The sequence below is a fragment of the Papio anubis genome, chromosome 10 (genome assembly GCF_008728515.1).
Source record: "Papio anubis isolate 15944 chromosome 10, Panubis1.0, whole genome shotgun sequence".
Classification (NCBI taxonomy): domain Eukaryota; kingdom Metazoa; phylum Chordata; class Mammalia; order Primates; family Cercopithecidae; genus Papio; species Papio anubis.
Window position 1 is genome coordinate 36,386,812 of NC_044985.1, and position 26,498 is coordinate 36,413,309.

General features: G+C 41.2%; 1 protein-coding gene across 11 annotated transcripts in view; it reads left to right on the forward strand.

Annotated features, from left to right (window-relative positions):
• FMNL2 (formin like 2) overlaps positions 1 to 26,498 on the forward strand; it is a 318,205-nt gene that overhangs the window by 245,488 nt on the left and 46,219 nt on the right. For all 11 annotated transcript variants that reach the window (XR_635420.4, XM_009182240.2, XM_009182238.2 and 8 more), the window contains exons 8-9: positions 2,714 to 2,790; positions 4,767 to 4,860. Coding sequence is in view for 10 of the 11 variants with exons in the window: in XM_009182240.2 (XP_009180504.2) it covers positions 2,714 to 2,790; positions 4,767 to 4,860 (171 nt within the window). In the remaining variant the exon portion in view is untranslated. The remainder of the gene's footprint in view (positions 1 to 2,713; positions 2,791 to 4,766; positions 4,861 to 26,498) is intronic.

The window sequence follows — 26,498 nt, forward strand, 5'->3', positions numbered from 1 at the left end:
GCAGGTTGACCCCACTAAGGTGCTGCGTTGAATTTAAGAAGGGAAACATGCATTTATTCTTTCAGTACTTTTATGAGCTTTGCCAGACAGCCCCTGTTCCACATACGCACTGAGAATATAGAACTGAATACATTTGTAGCCCAGGGAACTTACTTTCCAGGGAGGGGAGACAGATGACCAACAAATAAATTGGTAAAATGTGTATGTTCCAGATAATAATGATGAAATGAAAGCTAATGCTTACATGGTACACTTTTCAGGTCTAGTGCTTTTAAACCTCTTAAGTCATGTAAATAGCCCTGTGAGATCAATAATATTTTTCTCCACATTTTACTGATAAAGCTGGGACACAGAGAAGTTTAGTAATTTGTCTAAAGTCACATAGATAGTAAGTAGTGGGGTCAGGGTTTCGACCCAGGAGGGCTTTGAACCCGGAGAACCATTACTAAGTACTGTAGAAAAAATAGGAAATAGGAACTGTTGAAAATGTATGTGAGTTTTAAATAGGCCAGCCAGGGAAGGGTCACTGAGAGGGTAACATCTAGTAAAACTTGAATGAGGGAGCAAAGGGAGGGATATTAGGGAAAGAAGATTCTAAGCAGAGAGAAGGGCAAGTGCAGAGACACAGAGGCAGGAATGTCTGATTTGCCCAAGTCACAGAAAGGAGGCTTGGCAGGATCAGAATGAGTAACAGGGAGAACAATAGAAGATGTAGTCAGGTGTCATCTGTTTGATTATGTAGAACTTTAGAGGCCGCTGAGAGGACATTGACTTCACTATGAGAGGAAAGCTGTTGAATGGTTATAAGGGCATAATCTGACACTTGCATTTAACATGAGACCACTCTGGCTTCTGTGTTTAGATTTGACTCTGGCCAGGCAAAGGCAAGAGGGAGTAGACCATTTAGGAGGCCCTTAGCAGTCATTTAGGTGAGCTTTGATGGTCATATGGACTAGGATCATAGGAGTGGAGATGATGAGAGGTGATCTGATTCTGGTTTTATTTTGATGCTAAAGGCAATAGCATTAGGTATGAGGGAGAAGGCGAGTAGAGGCTGGTACCAGGGCTTTTGTCTTGGGCACCTGTGAGATAGAGTTGCCATCTAAAAGATGGGAAGACTGCAGGATAGACGGATTTGAGGGAGATCATTAGGAATTCTGTTTCGGGGATTTTAACTTTGAGATGCCTGTTAGACATTCAAATAGTGATCTTAGGTGGGTGGTTGGATATGCCAGTCTGGATTTCAAGGCAGTGGTCTGGGCTGGAGACAGTAATTAGCATATAAATGGCATAGGAAGCCAGGAGGGTGAATGAGATCAGTAGGGGTAGACTGAGAAGTAAAGAAGTCCAAAATATGAACTCTAGGACTCTCTGTTTGAATGTCAGAGAGATGAAGAAAAGCTGGCTAAAGAGCCTGAAAAATAGCCAAGGAGTTAGGAGCCAAGTGAAGGACGTGTTTCAAGGAGAAGGGAGTATTCAACTCTGTTAGATGCTGCTAAGTCAAGTAAAATGGGGAGTGAGGATTGGCCATTGGCTTCAGCAAAGTGCAGGTCTTTGGTGATCTTGGCAGACAGTTCATTGGGATGGTGGGGGTGAAATGCTTGATTGGAGTGGTTTCAAGAATGAGCAGGAAGTGAGGATTTATACTGAGTGTCTGGAGGAGTTTTGCTGTAAAGGATAGCAGAGAAATGAGAGGCAGTGGCTGAACACAGGTTGTGGTATCAAGAGAGGTTTTTATTGTTGCTTAAGAGAATTTGCATCATGTTTTTATGCTAATGGCAATGAGTCCATCAAGAGGGAAAACTAAGGGGGAATGGAGGAATTTCTGGAACATACTATGTTCATGAGCAGATGAGAGGGAATGGGATGGAGGAAGGACTCATGGGAAGGGTTGGCCTTAGTTTGGAGCACAGAAGAGTTCCTGTTTAATAGGAGGTGAGGAGGTAAGCCACAGATCTGTGTGGGTAGATTGATGTGGTATAGGAGCTTCTAGATGTTTTTTCTGATTGCTTGTATTGTCTTAGTATAAGAGGAAATAAGATCATGAGCTGAGAGTAAGTTTTGAGGAGAAAGAATATAGTTGACCCTTGAACTTTGTGGGGTCTGAAGGGCACTGATCCCTGGTGTAGTCAAAAATCTGTATATAACTAGAGGCCTCACTGATAGCATAAATAGTCTGTTAACATACGTTTTGTATGTTATATCTATTGTATACTGTGGAGTCACCCTGGAAGCTTAAAAAACTCAGGTGCCAGCTCCCTGTAATTGAAATTCGGAGTGTTTTGTTTAGTCTTCCAGGTGAGTTTAAGGAGCAGCCAAGGTTAAGAATCACTGGGCTAGAGCCTTTTCATCATTTTAATAAAGAGAAACATGTAGATCATTCATAAAGAATGGGAAGATGATCTTTTGATAATAGCATCATTGCCGAAATTTTTTTTTTTTTTTTTTTTTTTTTTTTTTTTGGAGAGATATGGGTCTGGTTGTCTTGGCTCAAGCTGGGACTGGAGGCACAAATCATTGCAGCTGGCATTCTTGAAATTTTTAATAGAGAAATATGCTTTGACCGTGATGTACTAGAGACATAAGTGCATTTATGATTGTGTAAGTTTCATTAAGTAGATACTTTGGGTTTTTGGTTTTAAATCAGTACTGCCAGTTCCCTAACTTGTCTCCCAATGCTTTGTGTTTCTTTTTTTTTCCATGTTAATTTTAGTATGGTTTCAACATGGTCATGTCTCATCCACACGCTGTCAATGAGATTGCACTAAGCTTGAACAACAAGAATCCCAGGTAAGCTTCTTTTGTAGTATGCAAGTCTAAATCTATCTAGGGAAAACAGAGAGCTGGTCAACACTTAACCAAGTTTGACTTTGGAAACTTTCAAATGTTAATCTCTGAAATAAGATTGGCTATAAACTCTTTGGCTGTGTAGAATTTTTCCTTTGAGCCAAGTTACATTCTTACATGGGCCAGAGTTGAGCAACTGGTGACAATTCTAGCCCTCCACTGTTCTCCTCAAGCTTTTGTTCTTTTGAGGCCTGATTCCCAGCATCCTTGCTGCTAAATTTGGAGAGGATCAGGTTGCCAGGACTTGGGGACCAGGAGAGTCTTGATAAAGATTTACCTACATCAGTTACTGCTGAAAGCTAGCTAAAACCGTCATCCTTTGTCTACACTTCGCTTGGTAACTTTACATATGTAGCTTTAATTACTGAACAAAAATAGAAAAATAATTGTAGTGGCCAGCCACAGTGGCTCATGCCTGTAGTCTCAGCACTTTGGGAGGTTGAGGCAGGTGGATCACCTGAGGTCAGGAGTTTGAGACCAGCCTGGCTAACGTGGTGAAACCCCATCTCTACTAAAAATATAAAAAATTAGCCAGGCATGGTGGCACATGCCTGTAATCTCAGCTACTCAGGAGGCTGAGGCAGGAGAATGGCTTGAACCCAGGAGGTGGAGGTTGCAGTTAGCCGAGATCACGCCACTGCACTCCGGCCTGGGCAACAGGGCAAGACTGTCTCAAAATAAATAAATAAATAAATAAATAAAATTGTACATGCAGATTTCCGTTCATATTCACCCCCTGTAAAGGCTAGCAGCAGATAAAATTCACATCACACATTAGCCCTAAAACCCAGTCTTCATCAGTTTTAGTTATTTTAATGTGCCTTCCATTCTGGTGAAGTATTCTGTACTTCAAATGTGCAATTCCCTTTCATCCGATACCTCTCTGTAGACAGAATATCTGAAAACTGTTAATCCAAATATCTGATGATAAATTAGCCATTTCTCATTTGGAAAATGCAATGCAAACTATAAAGTCCTCTTTACTGAATATTATTCTTTCAGACTTCCCCTGATTAAACCTTTTACGACTTTACGATTCTTTCCTTCATTTACTAGAATCCTAAGTAGCCATGCTTCTGTGTCTCTGCCTTCTACTACAGGGAAGACATTATTTTTTAAAAGACAATTGACATTGTGGAATATCAGAACAGTCTTTGTTTAGAGATTGGTGATAGTTGTTATTCCAGAAAAAAAAGTGAAATACTTAAGTAGTCTTATGATTGAAGAAACAATGCTGTTTCTTTCTTGACATTGAATTTGAAAACTTAGAGTGTATCTCTATGTTCTCCTTCCAAAAATATTTCAGATGGAGTTTTGTTTTCTTGAGTCAAACAAAATATTCTTGTGTTAGTAAAGCTGTAATCCAGCTCCTTCCAGATCTCCTGCATAGGAAGAAGAAAGGACAGAAACTTTTAGTTTCGTGGGAGATTTATGGATCCATTCCTGAATGAGCAGATTTGAAATGTAGAACATGAATTTCAGTTGATTTTGAACTTTTTTTTTTTTGCAACTGTTCTACCACTGTCTCTAAAATCAGAGAAAATACTTAATCAATAGTTTTTCAGCATATTCCCATTCCCTTTGTTTTTAGTGTACCAGTAAACATTTTTCACCTATATTGTACTGAGTCACCTGATGATAGGTCTAAGAGATTATTCTTCTCAGAACTAGTTTTCATTAGTGAGCAATTTGTAGTTGTGGTAAACGTGCCTTCCAAATTTGCTATCTTAGACAAATCACATATTTAGAAGTCAGTAAAGGTTTAAAAATGTACTTTGATTAAACTGTACCTTAGTAAAGTTTTTTAAAAATGTAAGGGCAAATGTTTTATTCTCACGTATCTTGGAAGGGAGGAACAGCTGACTCATCATGCCATTTTCACTGATTTGTGTTTTTCTTCTTTCTTCTTGTTTTGGCAGAACAAAAGCCCTTGTCTTAGAACTGTTGGCAGCCGTTTGTCTTGTCAGAGGCGGGCATGAAATCATTTTATCAGCATTTGATAACTTTAAAGAGGTAGGCTACACTGCAGTTTTCACAAGAATACTCACACATCTTACATTTGGACATCTTTGAACAGAATTATTTACCTCTTCATTTATTGTAGGACCTAAGGAATGTAATAGTTAATTTCTAAGATGTCACTGAGAGGAGTGTAATGAACTTGGTCTAAATTTGTATTTTATTTCCAGGATAAGTTAAAAATAATTGCAGTACTCTTTTTTTAATTTTTTTTTTATTGGTTTTAGAGAACATGGAATAATCCAGTTTGAAAACCAGTTTTGTTACGTGTATGTGGTTTTCATTAGGGTTGATATTGACACTTGATCATCTACCATATGCAAATTTTATGAATTCTTTCATCATAGTTACTTTCCTAAAGTCATATTTTTGCTGGATGCTATGAAAAACCTGGCAAATACTGGCACTGATTTTGGGGATGTGTAAACTTAAGTGGTCTTGTCACAGATAAACAATAATGCAACAGATGAGCATGGTTGAAAACGGAGACTGACCACAAAAAAGGAGGGATTACACATAGATAATATGACACCGAGGATCCTGCCCCAATGTATCAAAACATCACCACCTAGATAGTAGCTGCTTTCCCATAGGGGTAGTGGGCAGCGTTGTAGGACGAAGGATAGTGCCTGTTTGTTCCCCTGGTATATGCCTGACAGCAGAGGCTACTTTGAGGTGAGAAATTACAAAGTCGTCTTTAGAGAACGCTTGGAACCCCAGGTTACAATAGGACCCTTCGCCAAGTTGTGCATTATACTAGCAGTCCCGTTTGATTCCAAATGTTTTTGGATTAAGACCCAAGCTGGATTGAAATCCAGGTCACAGAGGGACTGTTTTCTCTCCTCTTTCCTGAAAGGTTCTGGACTAGAAACCCTGATAGTATTTATTGAGAACCTACTATATGCTGGGGCTGTACCAGCTACATGCATGGCATCATTTGGTTCTATAAGAACATCTTTGAGACAAGTATTAATATCTTGATTTTAGAGAAATTCAAATACATGGTTTACCTATGGTCACATAGCTAGATAAGTGATAGAGCCAGGAACAGGACTTGGTACTCCTGAACCTGAACTTCCTTGAAATGTGATGAAGTTGTGGCCTTATTGTGTGTGAATATCTTGAAAGAAATACTGAATGAGACAGGACTTCGGAGCTATTTCCCCTGCCTCCTACCTCTTTAATTGGACTCACTACCCAGCTGCCAAATGTTCTAGACACTGGCCTGTGATCCTCTGCATAGGCTGGGAAGGTTCAAAGATGTGAACAGGGCAGACGCTTCTCTTGCTCCTTTATTTGTATTATTATTATTTTTTTGCCTCCTTTGCCTTTGCCTCCCTAACCCTAGTCCATTCTTTAAGATTTTGATATTATCCATTTTGTAAATGCCAACTGTGGAGAGAACCAAATATTATCTTTTTTTTTCTTTCTTTCTATTGAGCCCCAGAGATAGTGAAGAAATATCCAGGTTCTAAGAGAATGAAGAAGAATAATAGTGAATCTTTAAATTCATAATCTGGCTTCCAAGACAAATAGACTTTAGAGACAAGAATGTATGAATGCTTGTCTGTGAATGTTTTTATATATCATGTATAAATATATAAATTTTACATTTATAAATAAGGAAGTATGTTTGGGTGGATGGATTTAATATGAAAGAGAAACAGTATGTGCTGCTCACATAACGCCCAAATCTTTATCATTAGGTCATATTTGAAAATATTGCATGCTGAGTACTTTTCACACTGGAAACATTTACTATATACTTATCAGTGGCCCTTGTTATAATGACTCATATTATAACAAGAATCTGATTATACTGCAGGTCAAATTATATCCTAAAGATGTATTTGTATAGAACAAGAATAAAAGCCAGGAATTCATGAGATGAATGATAATATTTTTTTCTCCTAGGTAAGATAGAGTGCCTTTCTTATGCGTAGTAGGCCCACGGATACTTGCAGAATTGAGTTTTAACTCTTTGGTGTCAGACTTACATATGGTTTAGCTCTTTAGGGTGTAGTATGTTCTTAATTGAAGAAAAATGTAATCCTAAGTCTAATAGCTGAATAATAGTAATGAGAACCAAATTCCTTTTGACGTTGAATTTTTTAGAGCTTTAACCAAAACTGGCCTCATTTCTGTAATTAATTAGGCATGATGGTAGGTCTTCAGGTACTGTTTCTCCTTGGCATAGGCATTTGCCTCTGAGAGAAGGTGACAGCAGTGGGCTAGGGGAGGTCCTCAAATGCTGGTGGGACCCCCACCCCTGCTGGTGTCTAGGCGCTTGACATCCTCACAAGAATGAATTCAAGTTATGAGTTAAAAAATAGTGAAAGTGCAGAGATTTCTTGCAAAGCAAAAAGTACACACTTAAGAAAGGGGAGTGTGGGCATCCTTGGGAGAGTCACACAAGGTGGTTGGGACTGCTGCCTTTATGGATTTCTTTAACCAAGGGATGGCATGTTCATGGAGATTCCTGGAAGAAGGGGGAGATTTCTTGGAACTATGGTGCTACCCATTTTGACCACAAATAAGGGTGTTCCTGGAACTGTCATGGCGCTGGTGGGTGTATGATTGAACATGTGAATGAGCATAGAATAAGGTCCTAGGAAAAACCTAGATCAAATCCAGCACCATGTTGGACCCAGTTTGTCTTCGCCAGCTTCGCCCACACCCTATTTTTCAGGGCCTTATCAGCCCCTAGCTTCTGCAGCTATTTCAGCAGTTTCCTTTTGCTTAGTCATGTGAAACTGCTGCCTAGAATTTTTTATTCTGCTGCAGCCATCCTGCATTATTCTTGTCTCCAAACCATATAGACAGAGCAAGCAAATGGATTATTATCCTAATAGCCATGGGAATGAAGACAAGGTGGCAATATGCCCCCGACAAACTTAGTTGTTATAGATAGGTCAGAAGAGCCTCAACCTATTTATCCAATCCCGAGGTGCAAAACGTGTTAATTCTGTGTTGATCTTGTTTTCTAAAACCTGCAATGCCACTCACAGCTCAAAGTCTCTTGAATTCCTTCCTCTTTTTCTCCCATCTTTGTGTGAGTGATTTTTTTTTTTTAAACACATCATAGTAAAGTGAATTCTTTAACCTCTTTAGCCAAAATGTCATTGGAGTCTTCTGGTTTTATAATAATATTCATTATTATATTCTGCCATGCCTGTGGACATAGGGTTTTGATCAGTGAATAATTCCTTTTGAGCCACCCATGGCAGAGAGAGTACCATACCAGGATACCAGGGAGGGGAGAACCAAAGAAGAGTCTTTGCCTTCAAGAAGATTGTTTTTAAAGCTTTTTATCTTTTTTAGTAAGTTGGGATCCCATTCATCTCCCTAAGAAGGATGAAAGGATTATCTTTGTTTTTATTGGCAGGAATGAGGGGTAGAATAGGGGAGTTCAACATCTATTTATTGCAAATAAAGTAATATGCTTTAGAGTAGCCAGACCCTTTGGGCTTTGATCACTGTTAGAGCATAGCCAAGCGTACTAACACAATATGGCACCAGATGCTAGAAAGAAATTTAAAAGGCCATGTATCTTAAGTAGTTTATGTAGCAGGATTTTTCCCCCTCTACCTCTTGAGCCAACAAATCCGTTCTGTCTAATTTGACCACCACTAATTAATTAGTTCAGATGTAAATTAAAGAAAGTTATTATTTAGCTGTTGAAAGATTTTTATGTATGATTACATCATTTTCTCATGTTTTGATGAACATTTAGAATCCCAATCTAATATTTTTTTCCCTAAAAAATCTTGCTGCAAATCTTGTAATAGCTGAAGTGCGTGTTTTAGGAAGACAGGGAGCACCTTTAGTTTAATGGTATGTGATGGTGGCAAGAATGTTAACCCAAAGCTTTGCTTATGGTGGCGGTGGGATTGGGGTCTAAGCCTGATGACACTGAGCAAACACATACATTGCCTCAATGTATATGATGATAAATGAGTCTTAATTATATGAATACAGATAGTAAGCTTATACTGTGCATGGTTTGTGACATGCCTGAAAATATGAGTATATTGAGTAGATAAAGACTAAATCATTCATAGTCAACAGTTGTGCTCCTTGAATTCTTTTTTCTTTAAAAAACAAATTTTTCAGGGGATTAACACATCTGGTTTTGTGTTGAAACATCTCTTAACGAAAATTTATGGTCTTGAAATAAGGACTAGGGTGAGAACAAGGAGTCATCTGTTTTTTTCTTACTGGCTAATTTATTAATAGCCACATGGAAGGACATATGACCATCTTCCCTAAATTGATTCTTTCTTAGTTGTATGGCAGTGTATATTTTTGAGCCCCAAGACTACCAAACAGAAAAAAATACATTTGGAAGTAAAGGGCACCCTTTGGATATTTATATTAGTTCAGGGTCTTCTTTGCAAGAAGCAGAAACTGACGCTAACACATAGAGGAAAGGGTTGATCGAAAAGATGTTGAGAAAAGCACAGACTTGACAAGGAGCCTGGAGAACCAGGCTTGGAAAATGGGCAGGCATTCCTAAAACGTGGCTACACTCTGCTCTGCCTTTGAAGCTGCGCCACGAGAAATACCATTTGGGGTTCTGGTCATGCTTTTTTCTTCTCTTCCAAATGCCATGGACCATAGCTAGCAATCTGCTGGTTCACAAAACTATGTCTACTGGTTAAGGACCTCAACCAGTCCCCACTTCAGATTTCTAAACACCGCACTTCATCTCATTTCCAAGGGGAACCTTGAAGTCTTCAACCTAGCTCTTGCTCTCAACTTTTTCTTAGTCTTTCTACTTTTTCTATTCTTTGATTTATTTGAGAAAATGGCTTGCTTTTAAAAAGTGTCTCCAAAGGTTTGGCAAAAAAATGCTTCCTTTTGAAGTCAAAGAGGAAAAGTACTGAGGTCCTGTAGACTCTACAGTGGAACAGCCACTATGACATGAGTAATAAAATCCTCTGAGGGCTTTGAGGCACCAGCTCTCCCAGGCTGCTGGGAGGTGCACCTGGAATTCATCAGGATTTCAGATCGATTATAATTATGTTCTCATCTGCTTCTGTAATGACAGCATCTGGCTTTAGCAAGAAAGCCTGAGTTTGGTTATTAAAGGTTCAGCTCCCTCCTACTTTTGACCTTCCAGTACAGAAAGATGGAGCCTTGTTGAATGAGTCACTCAAGGCCACCAGCACTCTTGTGCACAGCACTCTTGGCAGTAGTTGTTCTTTTTTCCGCCTGTTGCTAAAAGGCTTCCTAAGAAAGCTGATGTGTGGTTTAGCTACTGGGCATCTGAAGGCACTTGTGCTACACATTATTAAGTTGATTTAAGAAAGCCTGTCAAGTTTTATTTATAGTGGACCAAACTGGGCAGGAAGGAGAGTGAAGATTTTGGTGTGCTTCCAGCATCCCTCTGAGTTTAATCCCATCTAATCTAACCTCTCAAGCATTTGAGGGTATAGGATTGTAAATCTAGCATGAGACCATGCTATCCATCCAGATAACTTCCTAAGTGGTAAAGTAAGGGTACTTACATTTTTCAGTCTCTCATTGAACTATAAGCAATGTATTCTTTCAACTATGGGAGCCACAGCCCTAGAACGTGTATGTATTTCGCAGTATCAGGCCCGAATTAGATTGATCTAATTCACCAAGATACTTCTTGTCTGGTCCTCCTTCTTAGCATTAGGAAGTAAAGTCTTAGTCTTATGTGGTGTTAATGCTGCTGAGTAATTTTTTTTGTCTGTTCATCAACTGTTGCAATTATTTGCTATGGATACGAAAGTACCCCACACTTCATTTCATTAGGCTCCTGGCTTCTATGGGTCAGGAAGGCAAGCTGGCATGGCAGGGATTGTCTCTTTTTTGTTGTGTCTGAGGCCTCATCAGGGAAGATCTGATTGACTGGGGATGCCAGTCCATCTGGAGACTCTTTCACCCACACATCTAGTTTTTGAGCTATGATACCTCTCAAGGGCTGGGTCCAGCTGGGACTATCAGCCAGAGAGCCTCCATGTAGAACTCCACGTGGCTTGGGTTTCTCACAGCATAGCATCTGGCTTCTGAGAGAGAGTGCCCCAGGAAGGAGCATCTGAAGAACCACCATTCAAAGAGCCAGAGGCTGCTGTGTGTCTTCTGAGCTGGTCTTAGAAACCGTACAGTGTCACTTCTGCCATGTTATCTTGGTTCCGAGTGAGGCCCTGAGCCCAGCTCGGATGCAAGGGGAAGGCAGTAGCTTCTCTTCTTGATGATTGGAGCATCGGCTTACTGTGCAGAACATGTGGGCTGGGAGAGAGGGCGGTGGGCTCATACCATCATAGTCTGTATACCTCAGTAAGTCTCATCCCTCAGTAATTGAGATTTACCAAAATGTTTATTGTTATTCCTCTTTCCTTTTCTCCCTCTTCTTTACTCAATCTAATACTTGGTTTTTCCTTTTGACTGAAAACTTGATAAACTTTTTGATTGGAAATAAAAAAGATAGTTATTAATTCTTTCATGTGAATCCACTGTGGGCAAATGATATTGTGAGAGCCTTCCCTAGAGAAAGGAGCCATTTTCATAGGATGTCCAAGTTTATTTTCTGGTAATGAACTAGTTATTTCTTTACCATTAGTGTCTTTAACATCTGGTTAAGGGAGTGAAGGCTGGTATCTTCCTGATCGTTAAGGGATGAGTCATAATAACTTACTGAAAAAAATGTGAGTGCCCTCTATGTGTCAGAAACATTGATGAATAGTGGAATATGAAAATGAATCAGACATGTGCCCTACCTTTAAAAGAGAGCCTCCCGGCTAGTTGAGGAAGCAGATAAATACTTCGACAGTTGTAATACTGGGCTTTATAGAGGTAATTGCAGGATGCTCTGCAAAGCAGAGGAATAGCTGGCCAAGACAAAGTAGGGCTGGAGGCAGATGGGGAAGGAGCTCTCAGGGAGGCTCCTTCTAGGAGGGTGCCTGAGCAGAGTTTAGGGTGAACAAGGTTAACCAGGTATATTCCTTTCCCGTTGCCGCTGTAACAAACGACTACAAACTTAGTGGCTTGAAACAACACCAGTTTATTATTCTACAGTTCTGTAGACCAGAAGAATAAAATGAGTCTATAGGGTGGTAACCTCTGACAGCTCCTGGAGAGATTTCATTTCCTTGGCCTTGTCAGCTTCTAGAGGCCACTTAGATTCTTTGGCTTCCAGCCCCTTCCTCCAGCTTTAAAGCCAACAGCATAGCATCTTGTCTCTGTGTCTCTGCTTCTATTGACACATTGCCTTTTCTCTCTGACTTCTCTGGCCTTCTTCCTTTAAGGACCCTTGTGATGACACTGGGCCCATCCATAATAATCTAAGACAATCTCCCTTCCTGAAGTCCCTTAATTTGATCATACCTTTGCAGATATCATCATACCTTTGCAGGTATGATCAAATTAAGGAACTTCAGATGGAGAGATTATCTTTTTACTGTGTAAGGCAACATAGTCAACGGGATCAGGAATTAGCATGTGGTGGGTAGGAGGAACACATCATTCAGCCTGTCACACCAGATAAAAAAGTGAGAATGTCATTTTATACCAAGAAGGTAGTGTTTTAGTTTGCCCTGAATCTCCAGTTTTAAAGGCATTAGGGCATGGGAAGGTAAAAATTGGGACAGGAAATTAAAGGCAGATCAGAAAAGGCCTCCTTGCTTATCCCAGGCTCTTCATAGTGCCACACAGCCTAAAGGGAGCAAATATACTCCCCAGTCACACTGGCTGTTTAGATTGACTCTGTTAATCAAGAATGTGCTCTTATGTTTTGCTCTGAAAGTCAATTATCAGTGGGCTCAGCATGTGGTTGCTTTGATAGAGCAGGGTGTGTTTGGGGTCTGAAATTTGTTTCAGAAATCTTACCATTCATATTTCTCATTCCTTGGGCCCCTTTCTCCACCGAGAGTCATCTGCTTCATCAGCTGCCGTATTCATTCACTTACCACGTCTTCAGGACTGCCCTTTTTTGGTGGTCCTGGAGGAGCTTAAAAAAAAAAAAGGAAGTACAGCAGGATAACAGTGCCCAGAGCCAGACCAGATTGTCACATTATCTGTTGTGCAAATGTAGAGATGCTTTGCTTCACAACTTGACTTTAATTAGACCTCTTCTGCTCCACACATGCCTGAGTACAATTTTATACAATAGGGAGCCTCATCCTCTATTTGAAATGTAGCAGCCACTTAAAAAAAAAAACCAGGGTGTTAAGGTGTTGCTGCCATGTTATTTTTATTCATATAAAAATGCGGCTTCTAAAATGCATGCCCTTTGCCAACTGTAAAAGTTGGCATATGTGTCCTTATTTCATATTCTTGGAAGATAACAAGGAGAACCCCAAGAGAAAGCAGTGAGAGCTGCGTGTTATTTTAAAGCCTGCAGAACCAGAGACAGAGACTGGCACTGTTCCCTAAACCTGAGCTTTCACTTGGGAAGTACTTTTTCGACATTTTGATATCGTCTGGTTTAAGGTACATAAGGACGATATGAAGCACTCTGCTATGAGCTGATCAGGAAATCGGAGTCAAAACTATGACAGCTTTGGCAATATCGACGACTCTAAAAAGCATTCGAATGGAAGTTTTCAGTCTCCAGGCAGGATTTGGTTGCCATTCTGGCATTTATTTCGTGAAAAGCCTATTTTTGGATCTTCTTGGTTTGCTCTTCCTGTGTTAAATGAGCTACTTCCCTGCTCTTTCACTCCCTCACTCCACCCTGACTTTTGCATACTGAGGATACTTAAAAAAAAGAAAAAGTATTCCATATGTCTAGCTGCCTTTTTTTTTTTTTTTTTTTTTTTGAGACAGGGTCTTGCTCTTTCATCCAGATTGGAGTTTGATGGTGCTATCACAGCTCACTGTAGCCTGGACCTCCTGGGCTCAAGTGATCCTCCCACCTCAGCCTCCTGAGTAGCTGGGACCATAGGCGTGTACCACGACATCTGGCTTTTTATACATTGCTATGTTGCCCGGCTTATTTCAAACTCCTGGCCTTAGGTAATCCTCCTACCTTGACCTCTCAAAGTTCTAGGATTACAAGTACAAGCCACTGTGTCTGGCCTTCTAGCTGCTTTTTAAAGTAGTTTTATATTAAGTAAAAATAAAAATTATTGTTTTTATCTGTCAAGGAATTCTGAATTATAGCTTATTTTTGCAGTCATTTAGTCCAGTGCTAAGCCCTAGACACAGGGTTATATTAACCATCTTATTAAATAAGCATGTATGGCTCATGCCTGTAATCCCAGCACTTTGGGAGGCCGAGGTGGGCGGATCACCTGAAGTCAGGAGTTTGCGACCAGCCTGGCCAAGATGGTGAAACCCTGTCTCTACTAAAAATACAAAAAATTAGCCAGGTGGCACGTGCCTGTAGTCCCAGCTCCTCGGGAGGCTGAGGCAGGAGAATCGCTTCAACCTGGGAGGTGGAGGTTGCAGTGAGTTAAGAGTGCACCACTGCACTCCAGCCTGGGTGACAGAGTAAGACTCTGTCTTAAAAAAACAAAACAAAACAAACAAAACATGTAGGTTCAACTATGGCTATTCAAATAGTTATGAAGTGCTGGATATATTAACTAGGAAGAAGTATAAGATAAATCATATATAAATAATATATATGTGTATGTGTATCTGTGTATGCATGCATGTCTGTATATTTGTGTATGTATATTAAATATATGTGTGTGTATAATAGGAGTAAGTGTAAAGATTTATGTGTGCATAGTAATAAGCCCTAAAAGGAAGCAAATGAGAGGATTTGGAGTGGCACTGGGACAACTCGTGTGTGTGTATTTATTTCTGTTGCTTGGACTATTTGGTAAGTAATAATCCCTCACATGGCTCGACTATCCCTCTTGTGCAGGGTTAGATTTTTCCCTCTGGTAACCTTTTTTTTTTTTTTGAGACAGAGTCTCACTCTGTCGCCCGGGCTGGAGTGCAGTGGTGCGGTCTCAGCTCACTGCAACCTCCGCCTCCCAGGTTCAAGTGATTCTCCTGCCTCAGCCTCCCAAGTAGCTGGGACTATAGGCGAGTGCCACCACGCCTGGCTAATTTGTTTGTATTTTTAGTGGAGACGGGGAATCACGAGGCCAGGCTGGTCTCGAACTCCTGACCTCGTGATTCGCCCACCTCGGCCTCCCAAAGTGCTAGGATTACAGATGTGAGCCACTGCACCCGGCCTCCATCTGGTAACATTTTATATGGCTAGATTTGTCGTTTCTAAAGATGCTCAGTTATCTTTTGTGTAACATCTCTCCAAACTACCACCTTTTCTTCAAAACTGTGAAACAGAATCAGAACTCTTTGGAATTTCCAACAGACTGCTGAACAAATAAATTTTTTACGATGATCCCGTTACAGGGTAAAGGGGAATTCATTAGAAAATAAAAGGCATCAGGCCAGGCATGATGGCTCATGCTGGTAATCCCAGCACCCTGGGACACCAAGGTGGAAGGATTGCTGTAGGCTGGGAGTTCACAGCTAGCATGGGCAACAAGGTAAGACCCTGCCTTTAAAGAAAATACAAAAATTAGTCAGGCATGATGGTGCACGCTTATGGTCCCAGGTACTCGGGAGGCTGAAGTCAGAGGATTGCTTGGATCCAGGGGTCAAGACTGCGGTGAGCTGTGATCACACCGCTGCACTCCAGCCTGGGCAACAGAGCGAGAACCTGTCTCTAAAGAAAAGATAAGGCGGCCGGGGGTGGTGGCTCACGCCTGTAATCCCAGCACTTTGGGAGGCTGAGGCAGGCGGATCACGAGGTCTGGAGTGCGAGACCATCCTGGCCAACATGGTGAAACCCCGTCTCTACTAAAAATACAAAAAATGAGCTGGGCGTGGTGGCGGGCGCCTGTAGTCTCAGCTACTCGGGAGGCTGAGGCAGGAGAATAGCTTGAACCTGGGAGGTGGAGGTTGCAGTGAGCCCAGATCAGGCCACTGCACTCCAGCCTGGCGACAGAGCGAGACACTGTCTCAAAAAAAAAAAAAAGATAAGTCATGATTTCTGTGCCACAGAAGTTTTTATTGCCTTGAGAAAGGCAGGACTGACTTTAATAGGTATTTAGTTGAGGACCAAATATACACTAAGGTCAACAGTAAGAGGACAGTAATTTAAAACTTTAAGAATTGTGCATACATTTATATTTATATACCTAATTATAATTTAAACCAAAATGTTAGGTGTTATTGACAATGAATGTGTGTGTTGAGCTTGACACTTTATGTGAGTCAAGTTCAAATTTCATTTGAAATTTAAACTCTTGTAAAACATAAGCACGTTTTTTATTTATGTGGGATTTCTCGTCAATAAGGGTTTTGTTTGTTGGTTTCTTTCAAACTAGCAATTCTCTTCAGAAAGAAAGCATGAGCAGATTTCATGAATCAATTCCATTCTCTTATTTATTGTAAACATTAGTGTATTTATGTCATGTACATAAAAAGACACATATATATGCAGAAATAGTAAGGCTACTATTAGTTAATTTTCTATTTAATAAAAAAATTTATTGTTTGTTTATTGTTTCCTTAGTGCTGGCAGACTACTATATATTATTTTGTTAATTCTCTTATATATCATCTGAGGTAGGAACACAGAGGGAGAGCTCAGAGCAAATGGGCCTACTGACGTCTCTAGTAAATGGCAACTCTGGGATTTTTACACAGATCCATTTAACTCAGAGTTCATATACAGCCTTACATAACATGTCTCACATTCCAGGCACTTCCCACACATGTTTGTATATTGTCCTCAATTTTCCACCAAAAAGCAAACCTAATGGAAATGGTTAGAGATTGGGTAGATTATTGGGGTGTTTAAAATTACTGGTAAAATTCAGAACAGACCATGCTGTTTGTACAGGGCTCAGTGGGAGAAGCGGGTAGGTCCTGAGCAGGGTGATCAGGAAGGGAAGAGACCTGATTTGATGGAGAGAATTCTGGGAGCAGAGAGATTGCCATGAAATCTGTCTCAAAGGCAGCATAAGTCAGAATATATTTGTTCTTTAACCAGGAAAAATATCTGACCGGGGCCCATGTGACAGAACAAAACTTGACTTGAGGCAGGCATGAATGAGGTTCTGAGGAAACAGTGGTGGAGAGACTAGAAACCTGTGATTTAAACAAACAAACAAACAAACAAACAACAACAAAAAAAACACATCCTCTAGAAGATAGATACAAATAGGAGGGAAAAAAGAGAAAGGGAAGAAATTCACAGTTACGTAATACCTTGCAGTTTAGAAAATGCTTTATGTATATTGCAGTTGATTCTGTGGAAATCTGCCTTTTATATAATTTGGATAAAACTTTAGGAGTATTGTGTAGCTCTGCATAAAATACAGTACAAGGGAGAGATGCTGGAGTCTGGAAGACAGGTGGTTCAGTTGTCAAATGACTGAGCCCTGGACCCAGTTTGTGGCCATAGCAATGAATATGAAGCCAAAAAATGAAAGAAAAGGCGAGAGATAGGGTGATCCACTGAATATGACAATGGAAACAAGAGGAGAATAAGAATCTGTTCAAATAATATGCACTTAATGAAGAGGAAAGTAGCCCAACCATAGTGAACAAATACAATCTGGGGATTTATTTTAGCAGGCAAAGAAAATACAACTTAAAAAAAAATTTTTTTTTTTTTTAAGTGAGGGTGTAATGCCCGAGGTCAGATTCTTAGCTGTACAATGAAGATAATGAATGAGAAAGCAAATTTAAACAGAAGTGATTAGGGAGAGAGGGACAGAGAGAGAGAGAGTGTTTGAGAGAGAGAGAGAGATATCCAAATAGGGATTGTAACTAAGTAACTAAGGAGGAAAACTCCCCCACAGGAACCCCAGTTCAGAAAGAAAAGAGTGAAGAGACAAGGTTAGAATGGGCTAGAAGGATGCTCAGAAGAGACCAGCACAGTACAAAGGGGAAGATTTGGTCAAGAGGATAAGAGGATTCCTTGTGGGTCTGGTATATTGTGATGTAAGTTTTTGCTTTAGGTGAGAAGTTAGGCAAGTGGTTTTTATATCCCTTCCAAGTCTACAATTTTATGATTCTATATAAAACTTTGTCTACACATACCTATGTATGTAGCATGTATTGTGTGTACATATTCAAATACTTCCCTCTAAGATAGATTAAGTGCTTCTTTGACTGCAGATATGAAAACAAGGTACCTAGATAATAAAATGATAGGTGCTTTCATTTTCAAACAAGAACAAAAACTGACATATCTGAGGCCAGTTGGCAGGATAGCAACAGTCCTAAAAGAGATGACTATGACTGTAGACAGTGTTGTGACTTTGGTCCTAAGTTCCCTTTTATGATTACCTGGAAGGTGGCTGCATCAATCCCTTGGCTCAAGTTTCGTTTAAAAAATCTGCCATGTGTCTAAGGACCTCGGTGTTTCCCTAGCCTGAGAGTGAGCGGGCTGTGCTGGCCATGCTGTTAGTACCACGAGGTACGGTTGAGGACTTGTCTGCGGAAGAGGCATCCCTGGCTTGTGTAACTTTTGAAAGATGGAGCTTTTGAGTCTTGATTTAAGCTTTTTGTTTCCCAGCTCCCCTGTCCTACCCCAAACTGTTCTGCCCACTGCAGCTCAACAGCCATTCTTTATTCCTTTCAACACAGTGGTGTGTGTGGCTCCTGCCCAGCTCTTTAATTCTGTATATCAGTCTGCCAAGAATATATAGTCAGACTCGGTTTTCATTCACAATTGACTGAAACACACTCACTAGAAGAAAATGGCCCAGTGGTTCCTACTTATGGTCCAACAGTCACTGTCAGTCACCCCTCATCTTGCAGTTGAGCTCTCTGACAAGATGTTCCCCCCAAGCTCTGCGTCACAGGGGAGTGGAAATGGCCAGTCATGGTAACATGAGCTGTAGGCTCTGTGTTGTTTTGGCAGTTTGGTTTTGGCAGTGGAAAATGAGGGCTCCTTCCCTGCCAATAAATGTACTAGCAACACATGTGATATCCCAGATTTACTGGTTCACCACCAAGAACAACACTGAATTTTTCATTTTCAACTATTTTCCAGGAATAGGTGTAAAATTAGTAAATGGTGCTTTCTATGTGGAATGTGTCAAGAACATGTTTAGCACATTGGTCAAAGATAATGATCTTTTTGTTCCTTGTGTATTTTTTCATGATTGATTGATTGATTGTTGTTGTTTTTGAGACAGAGTCTTGCTCTTATCACCCAGGCTGGAGTGCAGTGGCACAATCTCGGCTCACTGCAACCTCTGCCTTCCGAGTTCAGGCAGTTCTTGTGCCTCAGGCTCCTGAGTAGTTGAGACTACAGACACACCACCACACCTAGCTAATTTTTGTATTTTTTAGTAGAGACAGGGTTTTGCCGTGTTGGCCAGGCTGGTCTTGAATTCCTGACCTCAAGTGATCTGCCTGCCATGGCCTCCCAAAGTGCTGAGATTACAGGCATGAACCACCATGTCCGGCCCATGATTGTTTCATATTATGGTGTCAGGCGTGCCAGACAAATTTGTTTACTTGGGTGGATTCATTCAGTATGAATTTCTGAACTTTGGGGAATGTGTGTTCTGTATTTTTTTCCCCATGCGGAGGATATCTCTTTCTGTCCCTTTCCCATATTCTTGCTTGAAATCTAACATTCACCTGGCTTTGGGAAAAGAATATCTTCTAGCCTTGTAATGAGTCTACATGTGACAGAGTGGGTACATCCCAGAGATAATCAGAGAACAGTTAGGAGCTGCTTCCATCCAACCTGATAAGTACCAGGGATTGTACCTGGCCTTATTAAACAGAAGAACTGCAAGGAAGTCTTTCTTTTGTTATTTTTTTTTTGAGACGAAGTGTCTCTCTGCTGCCCCATCTGGAGTGCGGTGGCACCATCTCGGCTCACTACAACCTCCGCCTCCCAGGTTTAAGCGATTCTCCTGCCTCTGCCTCCAGAATGGCTGGGATTACAGGCACGCACCACCACACCTGGCTAATTTTTGTATTTTTAGTGGAGATGGGGTTTTGCCATATTGGCCAGGCTGGTCTTGAACTCCTGACCTCAAGTGATCTGCCCACCTCGGCCTCCCAAAGTGCTGAAATTACAGGCGTGAGCCACTGCGCCCGGCTGTCTTTTTTTTCTACCTTGGAAAATGGTGGGGGGCTCCTTTCTATATGAAGACACTCTATTGGTCTCTGTGTGATGTGGCTTCATATTTATGCAGAGATGATACATTTAGTTGTTCTTTATATGGTAGGGTTGATTCCCAAACAATCTTGCAATAAATTTTACTATTAGTTACCCATTTATTTGCTTCTTTAGATTTTAGGTTTAAGAATTCATCATCTTTGTAGAAGTAGAGGCTATTCTTTAATCCAGTAGTTTCCAACTTTTGGCCCCTAGAGCCCTTTTTATACTCTTAAAAATCACTGAGGTCCCTAAAGAGCTTTTGCTTATGTAGGTTATGTGTTGATATTTTCTGTATTAGAAATTACAACAAAATTTCAGTCCAGGCATGGTGGCTCACATTTGTAATCTCAGCACTTAGGGAGATTGACTCGTAGAAGATAGCTGCATTCTTAGATCTGCTTCTGCATTTAGTCACTTCTGCTGTTGTTTTTGTTGAAGTAGATGAAGAAAAGTTAGCTTCACACAGATAGGTAGATGCAAAAGAATTATGTCAACAGCATTTTCAGATAATAGTGGACATTCTTCTTTGATACTATACAAACACTAGACAAGTAGTAATTTCTTAAAGGTTAGTTACAAAGTAGAATCTGAAATCATATCAGTGAACTTTTTCCATAATGTTGGCGTTAAAATCTATTTGCCTATAAATTGCACCTTGAATGAATTTATAAATTTGTAACAGCATTCAGTGATCATTTGGAAAATAATGGTACACTGAGTTATCTAGATCTTCTAGTAATTGGTACATTTTCTAATGTAATATTTTAACAAATCACGTGCATTGTTTTTACCTCCAGTCTCATTAGAAAATTCTTTAAATACTGGGAAGCAGTCAGCTGGTGGTGGGTACAGTTTTCATGTGTTTGAAAGCTTAATTTTTATCATTGACAATAAATATTGTCAGCTGTTATCTTTAAATTATAAGGTGTACTTTGTTCATTTTCAAGAAAATATCTGCCAAGTGCATAAGTCTGAATCTGTCAGTCATGCTTTCAAGTAAGAATAAAGAGTGGCTAGTTCATCTTGCAACTGAAATAATCACAGAAATGCTTTTTCCTCAAGACAGCCATACTTCAATATGTGGCAGAAATGCTTTATGCAGACTCCCCATTTCATCATCTAGAGTATCATGAAGATGTGTATCTAGGGCTTGAGATGTATAAAATTAATACCTTTTACTGCTTCATCAGTGATATTCTTAAGTGAAGCTGGCTTTTTTAAAAAAACTGAGAATGCATGGCTTTGATGAATACAGGGATTACTGGTATAAGTTGGTGCACTGCCTTGATGCATGCTATGGCACTGGCAGTATTCACTCATTGTTCCTTTTGTGCCACCAGTGGCAACTGCCAACTCTGTGAAAGTATTAAGTAACATCTTATTATACAAATAATGCTGCCCTCACAAACCTCATAAAAGGGCCTCAAGTACCCTTGGTGTTCAAGGACCACATTTTAAGAACTGGTACCCAAATCCATTGTCTGCTGTCATCGTGGGCTGGGTGGAAGTGGTTCCAACTAGCTAAGTGCAAAGTCCTTCTGGTTAAGACCCAGAGGTGGCCGTGGGTGTTAGGGTGAGCTTGGGGAAAAGCAAAGATGAAAGTAGAAGGGATGGGAAATGAGAGAAGTGAGCTATAGACAAACTGCAGGCGTTTGCCTGTTGTTGGCCTGAGATATTTGATCTAAACAAGAGTCCTTGTCTTCAAGGGTTCTGCATTCATGGCACACCGTGCACTGATTAGATTTGTAATGATTCAGATGTGAGGAGAGCATGGGCTGACAGCTGCCTCTTGGGCAGGCCCCCAGATCTGAAATTGCTACAGGCTTTAGACAGCTCTAGCGACATGCCCTTGCTGTGGTTTAGAGAACATGTGATGACCCCTAGAGAGTCATTGTGTCCCTTCCCTTGCTTAAGTTGACCTAATTGGATATGCTCAAAGGATGAAGCTGTGACGAGAACTGATTGAAAATAAAGAACAGTGTTAGGCTCCTTCTACTTTGAGGAGTCTGACTGATAAGTCATCCCAGAGAGGACTGGAGGCCTTTGTCATGTAATCCTCAGGTAGCTATTTAAATACCATTCTCAGGCTGGGTGTGGTGGCTCCTGTCTGTAATCCCAGCACTTTGGGAGGCCAAGGTGGGCGGATCACTTGAGGCCAGGAGTTCGAGACCAGCCCGGCCAACATGGCGAAACCCCATTCTACTAAAAATACAAAAATTAGCCAGGCCTGGTGGCATGTACCTTTAATTCCAGCTACTCAGGAGGCTGAGACAGGAGAATTGCTTGAACCTGGGAGGTGGAGGTTGCAGTGAGCCAAGATTGCGCCACTGCACTCCAGCCTGGGCGACAGAGCGAGATTCTGTCTCAATCAGTCAATCAGTAAATATCATTCTTTATTGAAGAAATGGAAGGCATTCTGGCTTTCCAGTAGAAATGGAAGTGTATTAGTCAGGGCTCTCCAGAGAAACAGAACCAACAGGACATCTGTAGATATATCTGTAGATACAAGAGGAAACACTATGGGAATTGCTCATGCGGTTATGGAGGTAGAGAAGTTCCATGATATGCATCTGCAAGCTGGAAATCCAGGAAAGCTAGGGTGTCATTCAGCTCGAGTCTGAAGGCCTGAGAAGTAAGATCCAGTGGTGTAAGTTATGGAGTCTGAAGGCCTGAGGAGTAAGATCCAGTGGTGTAAGTTACTGAGTCTGAAGGCCTGAGAAGTAAGATCCAGTGGTGTAAGTTATGGAGTCTGAAAGCCTGAGAACCAAGAGCTCCAATGTCCAAGGGCAGGGGACGAAGATGGATGTCCCAGCTCAAGATGAGAGAGAATTCACCCTTCCTCCAAATTCTTTTTGTTCTATTCGGGCTCTCAGTGGATTGGAGATGCCCAGCCACATTGGAGAGGGAGACCTTCCTTACTCACCCTCACAGACACACCCAGAAATATTTCACCAGCTCTCTGGGGATCACTTCACCGTCTCAAGTTGACACATAAAGCTAACCATTAGGAGTAGTCTTGAAAGACTCTGTGTGTTCTTCATAATGACCAGGAGATATGAGTCTTGCATTGAAGCTAGAGAGGTTCAGGCTGGACTTGAAGCATATTTTGGAAATAGATTATTTATGACCTATTGTAAGGAGGAGTTTTACTCTCTAGAATTTATTGAAGGTCATCTTTTTGTTTTTAGAGGAGTAGTTTAAGGGGTGATGTGTCAATGAGTCGTCCTTCGGGGATTTTACTATCCTTTTGCTTGTATCTTTGGATTCTTTGTTCAGTACACAAAATATGGGTGTGAAAAGTAAGACAGTCATCTGGCTGCTCTGTGTGCCTCCTGCCAAACATCTGGATATTTGGAAATATCTGGAAAAGTTACTGAAGTTTTCACAAGGGTGTTTAGCATTATGCGGATGAAACCTCAGGCTCATAGTCATCTCCTGGTCCAGGGTTGATATAAATGTTGTATTTATGAAGGAGAAGGGTTGACTAGGTTATAGAATACATTTAGTTGCTTAGCTTTCATTAGTTTTTGTTTTAGCGGAGTGAGATAAGGTTGTTCAGTTTCAGAGCATTTCAGCCGGATGAACACATCCACAGTTAAATCCCAAGGAGACATGAGAGCCAGCAGCCGGTCGGAGTGATCTGCTTCTGTCACGGCTGCCGCTTGGTGTATGTGTATGAAATGTCCAATCACTTCAAGAGACAGCAATAACAGACCATTGACAGCCACAGAACACCCCAGAAAAGTGGTTTCATTGGGCCATGATGGCGTCAGTAACCCTCAGACTGCTGGTGCACTCAGTAGATGGTAAAAGATGGTTTTCACCTAGGACTAACTGTGAAATGACTGTTTACTTCATGAGGCCCTGAAAAGAAAACGGAACTTTTGTTCTCAGGCAGGCCCGGAGAAGGGTTGTCTAATCAGTCATAATAGAGTGTGTGCCTCTAAAACGGTGCCTTCCTGCAGGGAGCCTTGCAGATCACAGGGGCCTATTGTAAGAAGAGAAAAAGAAAGTATTGAGGCAGGCGCCAGGCAACAAGGCAAGAAGGAAACACTTAAGCAAAGGGCCTTTAATTTTTATATAACTAACCCAGAAGCATATTTTATAGCCATCTCATAAGAGTCAGGCCTCAGTTTGGCTACAGACTTTGCTTGCTTTCCTGGGAGCTGTTGCTGGGGAAAGCCAGAGACTGTTACTGACCTTGAAGAGGGACAGAGAGGCGGCTGAAGGACGGCAAGTGTTCACTTCAACATCTGGCTGGCAAGATAATACCCAAGGTTTTTGTAAAACCATCTCGTCTCCACTATTAACCTTTAGGGAAAGCATCCCCTAACGGCTGCCCACCCTTTGAGATGCTTTAAACTATAGGCACCTTTGCATCCAGGGCCCCAGATTAATCCAAATGGTTTGGGGCACTGTTCACAAATGTCCTTCACAGATGTTGGAGAACATAGTTGGAGTTTTTTTGGCAGAAGTTGTGCTTTTGCTTCAGTTCTCCTTTACGTGAAAATGAATCTTGCTTGTCCTGGTTGTGGCCCACGTTATCTCTGCAGGGTGTGGGATTTCCCAGCTTCACAATCAGGAGTGAACCACATGGGGCGAGAGAGTGGTTTGACCTTTATGTTTGGTACTCAGGGCCGGCACAGCCAAGTGCATCCCTCTGAATTTGTTTCTTTGGAGCTTCCATGCCAGTCAGCTTGGCAATATCATGTTCTTTTGCCATGCTAAATGAGAATTTTAAACGTTCAAGAAATACTGAGGGAGAGATTTTTTTTCAAATTTTTTATTTGCAATGAAACCTGTTTTTTCCCCCTCAAAAGCAATCTTACCAGACCACTAGGTAAGTATAAGAAAGAAGATCTGGATAGTGAGGGTAGAATTCTCAAGAACCTTGCTTAGGCTTTCCCTTTCTCTGCCAAGCCCCTGACTTGGAATTCCCCCTTACTCCCAAAGCTCTGTAACCCATATAGTTTCTTCTCCTTTATTTTTGTTTATTTATTTGTTTTTGAGATGGAGTCTTGCTCTGTCGCCTAGGCTGGAGTGCAGTGGCGTGATGTCAGCTAACTGCAACCTCCACCTCCATCTCCTGGGTTCAAGCCAGGTGCCCGCCACCACGCCCAGCTACTTTTTGCATTTTTAGTAGAGACGGGTTTTCACTACATTGGCCGGGCTGGTCTCGAACTTCTGATCTCAGGTGATCTGCCCACCTCGGCCTCCCAAAGTGCTGGGATTACAGGCATGAGCCACCACGCCGGCCGATGGCTTTCTTAAAGTATGGCTTGCAAACCAGCAGTATCATCTAAGGCTCTCTTTTTTTTTTTTTTTTGGAGATGGAGTTTCACTCTGTTACCCAGGCTAGAGTGCAGTGGTGTGACCTTGGCTCACTAGAACCTCCACCTCCCAGGTTCAAGTGATTCTCCCGTCTCAGCCTTCCTAATAGCTGGGATTACAGGTGCCCACTACCATGCCTGATTAATTTTTGTATTTCTAGTAGAAACGGGGTTTTGCTATGTTGGCCAGGCTGGTCTCAAACTCCTGACCTCAGGTGATCCACCTGCTTTGGCCTCCCAAAGTGCTGGGAGTACAGGTGTGAGCCACCGTGGCCAGCCTAAGGCTCTCAACTTGATGGGTGTGAAAACTGAAGTCCAGGGATATTTGCTGAGTGGTCCAAGCTAACAACAGGGTAGTGGCTGAAATGTGACTTATAACCCAGGTTTTACAATCTCGTCTAATATGCCACATAGTCCCATTTCTACCCTTATAGCCCTTTACCCCCATCAGCGTTAGAGCTTGAAGTTACAAAGAGAGGCAGTTGTATCAGGCAGGACCCCACAGGGATGGGCAGATAGGTGGCTGTGTTAGCAGAAGGAAGTCTGTGGTCCAGAATTGGAGCCTGATCATTTTTACTTTACACAGCATTAACTGGAATCATGAATTTATTCACATGCAACCAGTTTATAGATGATTTATAATGAAGATGCCTCTTGATTTTCAGTAGGATACGTACTTTTCCAGGGCATATACTTTTATTTGTCTGCTGGTTTACTTAATTTCTGGTAGCCCCAGCTGCTAGCAGTAGTGGTCTGATTCCTGATAGGGCAGTCCAGTGCACAAAAGGGCTCCTTGCCATTCTACGTGGCTCAGTTTTTCTGTGGGTCTTAAACTTTCTCCCCACCCCACGTAATAGAGTACATGCTATTGATTTGGAAATTGGTATCAAAGCTGGTGGGAGAATGAGATATACCAGTGAATATAAAAGTCAAGAATGACACGTTTCAGTTGCAAGAATATAGCTTTTTTATTAAAAAGTTTTTGTACCGTGTATTATCTGGCCCTTGTGGGCAGATGGAAGTGGTATGCACCCATATAGAATGTGTAATGATGTACATGTGCAAATATGCTCCTGGCTCTTGTAAACGTTTTGATGAAGCACTCGAGTTCATTCCCATGCAGGCCAATGCATGGATTCTGAAAATAACTGAAAATTAGTGTCTCGTTCCTT